This window comes from Acartia tonsa, chromosome 10, assembly GCF_053477335.1.
Source record: "Acartia tonsa isolate MP-2025a chromosome 10, ASM5347733v1, whole genome shotgun sequence".
Classification (NCBI taxonomy): domain Eukaryota; kingdom Metazoa; phylum Arthropoda; class Copepoda; order Calanoida; family Acartiidae; genus Acartia; species Acartia tonsa.
The window spans coordinates 39,861,565-39,867,349 of record NC_137269.1 but is presented as its reverse complement, the minus strand read 5'-3'; the positions used below and the strand labels follow the sequence as shown (position 1 = coordinate 39,867,349).

The following is a 5,785-nucleotide window of genomic DNA, read 5'->3' as shown; positions in this document are numbered from 1 at the left end:
GTTTAGACACTATACAAGTGATAATGTCCGTTTGTCCTACCGTTTCAGTGCTTCGCTTTTATGGATGTTGTCATTCTTGTTTTAACAGCTTCTTAATGAATTATTAATGAATTTAAGATAAATCTTTTGGATTGTGCAAAGAAGTTCCACCTTGTTATGATCTTTATAAACCAGGCGCGTGTCATAATTATCACAAAACTACAGAGTAATATTTTTTCCAAGTGTAAAACCGATTTATATTTTGGATTAGAACGGGTTCCCAGCCATACTGAAAAATCATGTATAGCATCATATTTCAGACAATGTTTCACGAATATTTAAATTAAAATCATGAAATTAATACCCGTTTTGTTAGCACGGACCTTCGGCCACTTAGGGCTAAAAAAATTGGTTTAATCTCATGATTTTTCATTTTCAAATCCGCGGAAAGTTGTCTTTAATATGATAATAAATAAGTATTCTCATGATTTTTGTTTTTAGCCTTTTATGTCCTTTTCATAGTTTAAAAGACAATTTTCAAGGAAATACCAATATTTAAATTTTGTTATTAAATATTAAGTAACCGAATGTTTTATAAGTTGTATATTCCCTTGGAGGTTATCGTTCAACTTTGGAGATATGGCACATGGACAAAAAACAATATAAATAATTTCTCCATTTTTAAAAATCCTCCAATCCCCTTCTTATTTTGTCAGCAAATAAAACTAATTTGAGACGACAAATCTATAAGATTCATCTACTTCAACAACTACAACTACAACATCTACAACTACAACAACTACAACTACTAGAAGAATTATAAATATTATAATATCTGAGCCACCAATAGTGATATCAGAAAGGCCCATAGTGATATCTGAGCGACCAGTTGTGACACCAGAGAAGCCTATGATTATATCTCATGAAGAAGTTATACCTGACCAAGATGATGGGTATGGCGAAGAAGGTGGGATCAGAGCGATTATTTCAGACACTATGTAAATAAACAGCCATAAAATCCTTTTTTTTTGTAAATAATATGGAAAATAATATTTTTAGAGTACTCCATAATAAGGTAACGCTTGTTCATATATGGGCCTGAACACCTAAAAACTTTTGATTTTCAACCGTTTCCCTCATTGCTTTTCACCACTTACTATAAGAACCGATCCTTATTATTTATGCTTCTTGCCCCTGCTGGTAGCTCTAACCCTAGGGGGTCTTAAACATATGGATACTATTACTTCATGACTAATTTCTTCTACTTCACCTAACCTAATTATATGCAAGAAAAATTTGTGGTTCATATATATTCAATACAGAGGAAACCGCCACAAAAAAAATTAATTGTAAAAACTGTAAATATCATATATGTATATATTCAATTATTTGTTAGATTTGTAATATAAATAGTGTGCATAAAAAAATAAAATAAATGTTTTTATGAAAACCATTTTTTATAAATCTTTTTATTCATTTAGAAATAACCTTTATAATTACAATTAATTTATTTATTATTTAAGAAGTGACTGATGTCGACACAAATGATATTCATCTGCTGAATCAAGATGCTGCTGGTCCACAATATGTAAGTTTAGTATAATTAATACCTTTTTTAGTATGGCTTAGAAACCGATTAATATTCGCTGGATTAGAACCGGTTCTAATGACAAACTGAAAAATCATGTATGACATCTTATTAAAGGCAATTTTCCATGATTATCAAATAAAAAATTAGAAGATTAAAAGCAGTTTTGTTAGACCTTAAAAGCTGTCTATAATACGATGCGATAAATAAATATCATTTGCATAGGCGTCCAAGGGGGGGGGTAATGGGCCATTTGGCACCCCCAAAATTTTGTGAACAATACCCCCCCCAAAAAAAAATTACCCCCTCCTTGGGGGTGCCGTAGGCACCCCCAACGATTTTGGGGGGGGTATTTACCCCCCCCAAATCATTTTGGGGGGGGTATTTACCCCCCCCAAATCATTTTGGGGGGGGTAATTACCCCCCCCAAAATAAATGTTCTTTAAAAAATTTTTTTTGGGGGGGGTATTTACCCCCCCCAAATTGAATGCTCTTAAAAAAAATTTTTACTGTCCAACCAGTTAAAACAGTTCTTAACCATGATAACAAAAAATTTAATAGTTTGATCATGTTTTATTTGCTTGGGCCTTTATAAGAGCTAAAACCATCCCGGGGATCTATGATGTAATTGTAAAGCACTGAAGATTCCATAAAATAGATACCTAACTAAATTAAATATATCATTAAATAATGAAAAAGAATTTCTATAGGCGATTTCTTTTGGGAGGATGTCAGGGTGTCTCAAAACTAGTTATAAAACTTACCAGGACCTATAAGACGCTTCACTTTAAAGTAAAATCATATTGGTTCATTGGTTAGTGAGTTAATTATTGTATTTTTATGTTCTAAAAAATGAGATACTACTATATATTTGAATAGTAGTGGCGCCCTTAGCATCTAAGAACTCGTGTTTTCTAAAGGGTAAAAAGGGAGGAGAAAAATAGCCTAAAACCACTCAAAGGATTGACCTATAATAGTGTGGAACCATCATGGGATCTATGTGAAGCTTTCCTAAAAAGGAGAACTCAGTATTAAAAGTAATGAAATCTGAAGCTATAGTCAAATAAACCTTACTTACTACTTTATGTTATAAGATAGTACTTATTAACTTAATAGATTAGGTAGGTGCTTTTTTTACATAATTAAATTACCCCCCCCAAAAATTTTACCCCCGGGGTAAATTAGTTTGGGGGGGGTAATTACCCCCCCCAACAGATTTGGGGGGAGTATTTACCCCCCCCAACAGACTTTAGGGGGGGTAATTACCCCCCCCAATCAAATTTTACCCCCGGGGTAAAAATTTTGGGGGGGGTAAAAAAAAATTTCGGCGCGCTTCGCGCGCCATTTTACCCCCCCCAAACATGAATTACCCCCCCCCCTAAATTTTTTTACCCCCCCCAAAAAAAAAAGCTTGGACGCCCCTGATCATTTGTTAATAAATACTTGCATAGTGGGACAAAGACGGGACTAAAACTGGAGTTTGGTTCTAAATTGAAGTAGTTGTTTTGTATCCCCACAGTACATAGTGGATCATTATAATTAAATTGGGTGTGTAGAAATTTTTTTAATGCTACAATTTACAAAAATGTTTTCTAAAAAATATATTGTAAATAAGATTTTATATCTCTTACACTACACTTTTCAATGTCCATAAAATTAGTTTTTAGAAAATAGAGTATCGAAAATACTGCAGGGTAAGAGGCTGTAAGAATTCCTTGACCACTAAATACGAAATTTAATTTGCTATTTAGAATTTTAAAACTTACCTACAAAAAATAAAAATTGTACATATCGAATCCTAATAAAAAATTGTAAAGGAAAGGGTAAAAAGATCAGTGCTAAGTGGCCTAGAAGGAACCATCAAAAAGTTCCAGAGACTGGACCTGGATGGATCCAACAGCCTGGATACCAAGGAAATTGCCAGGTAAGACAATCTCATACAGTGGGGTGCATAAGACCTTAAATTAGGTAGGACTGCCTTCCCCTTTTTTTCACGGCTCAAGGCTTTACATCCCCCTAGTAAATTAACTGTGCACACCACTGATATAATAGTAAAATATATTCTCGTATTCATTCGAATCCGGTGGATGGGAACCGGTTCTCATCCATACAAAAAAAACTATGTCTAGCATCGTATTATATCCAGTTTTCTACGAATATATAAATGTACAATAAGATATATAAGTTTTCCGGAATTTTAATGTTAGGGGGAGATTTGAAATCTGCATCAAATTTTAAGGATTTTTTATAAAATTCGTTTTTTGTATAATTCTTTATCTAAAAGCGGAAATGCATTTTAAGTTAATTAATTTTGACCAATAGGATAGGTGGATTTTAAACTACCTGCGCTCTAATTGGTTGAATGATGTACGCCATCCAATCAGAGCGCAGATTTTTTAAATCCACCATTCACAGATGCCAAAATTAATTAACTTAAATTGCATTTCCGCTTTTAGATAAAGAATTATAGAAAAAACGAATTTTATAAAAAATCCTCAAAATTTGATGCAAATTTCAAATCTCCCCCTAACTTTAAAATTCCGGAAAACTTATATATCTTAATGTACAATCATAAGATTAAAACCAGTTTTTTAGCCGGTGCCTTCGGCACCTCGGGGCTAAAAAAACTAGTTTTTATCTTATAATTGTACATTCTATATCCGCGGAAAGCCGTTTATAATACGATACGAGAAATAACTATTCACGTAGTTTAGGAAGGATTGAAAAGCTAGGAAAATAACGGCCCATTAAAATTATTTTGTCCTGGGTTTGAGTTTTTAAATAGAGATTTTTTCCAGGCTTACTAAATGGTCTGCTACTAAATACAAGATTGCTCTCATTTTAAACAAATTAGCAATTAAATAGGCGAAGTAAGGTTCTTTAATGTTTAAAGGAGTGTACATTTTTTGTCACTGCATCTCCCCCCCCCCCGCCCTCCTTCCCAAGAAGTAAAGAAATTCGAGTAGGTTGGAAAATATACACCCCTGGGTTGAATATAGTTAGTTTAGGTTAGCCCTGGACATAGGTTAGCCTAATGCAGTGTTTAGGCGCCCTGCAGGAGGTTTGCTGCAGTTAGTGAGTGCAATCCTGAATGGTTAATATTTCAATAAAACCATTTATATCTAGAATATTTGGGGACGTTGACTCTTCTTCTTTGGATCTTGCAAATGATATTGTTTCCTCACTTGATCTTAACAAGGATGGTCAGATTCAGCCTGTGGAATTTGACAAGGTACACTTGCAGTTGCAGAAGCTACTCGAAATTTAGCAAACTTTACTTTTTTCTCCATCTTTATTTTTATTTATGAAATAATGATTTTATCTGTTCTGTATGAACAACCAATGGCTTCACCTCTAGACTTTATAGACCACTAGAATTGTTGATTGGATTTGCAAAGTAAGAGATTTGGGTTCTTTAGCGAAGGGAGGATAGGAAATTATTTTATCGGCAAATATATTTTCGAATTTTTTAGTAGCATAGCTACTTTATGATTTACTTTGTCTGTCAGTCCGTAACTGTTATTGAAGATTCCTATGATTCATGCAAAACTAATATATCAATTGTTTTGTCCGTCTGTCTATTGGTCAAAATTTTCAAAAAATTTTCTTCTGAGTTTTTTTTTGTTAAGAGAACTAAACATTTTCTCTATAACTCCCTCTAAGATACAAATCAGCTTTAACTTTTTTTATTTTAGGATCTTGGAGGTGTTTTGTAATTTCTGTTAATATAAACAATATAGTTTGCTTTCTGTTTAAACTAATGTAAAAATATATTAAAGAATAAATTTAAATAAAGATCATGTTAATAATCAAAACTAAACATAAAATGCTTTTATTATATGTATAATAGGGGTGAAGCGTTTCAACCCCTATCTGGCGAAGTCCGGCGAAAGAGCCCCTAGCCCAGTGATTCTATCCAACAAGATACTTCAAGTGTTTACAGATTGAAGGTTTATTCAGAACTAAAGTTATATTACAATATTATATGACCACTGAAAATATGCTCCATAAATTGATTTGTCCGCTTGTCTATCATCATTGTTTTGTGCTTCGTTACTTTGTTGTTTCCCTATTAGCACTTTTAATCAGGGATCTAAGGATAAGACAATGACCGATAAATTAATGTACATCCCAAATGTAGATACACAAATCTATTCCTTCTGTATATTACAAAAATTGGTAATAACGTTTTTATACTCGACTTTATGTGCCAACCAT

General features: G+C 33.1%; 1 protein-coding gene across 1 annotated transcript in view; it reads left to right on the top strand.

The window, feature by feature from the left end:
* LOC145330051 (uncharacterized) overlaps positions 1-5,365 on the top strand; it is a 14,435-nt gene extending 9,070 nt beyond the window's left edge. The window contains exons 5-10 of the mRNA XM_080174589.1: positions 118-174; positions 731-946; positions 1,503-1,567; positions 3,385-3,491; positions 4,694-4,799; positions 5,263-5,365. Of these exons, the coding sequence (XP_080030715.1) occupies positions 118-174; positions 731-946; positions 1,503-1,567; positions 3,385-3,491; positions 4,694-4,799; positions 5,263-5,283 (572 nt within the window). The 3' untranslated portion in view covers positions 5,284-5,365. The remainder of the gene's footprint in view (positions 1-117; positions 175-730; positions 947-1,502; positions 1,568-3,384; positions 3,492-4,693; positions 4,800-5,262) is intronic.
* The last annotated feature ends 420 nt before the right edge of the window (positions 5,366-5,785 follow it).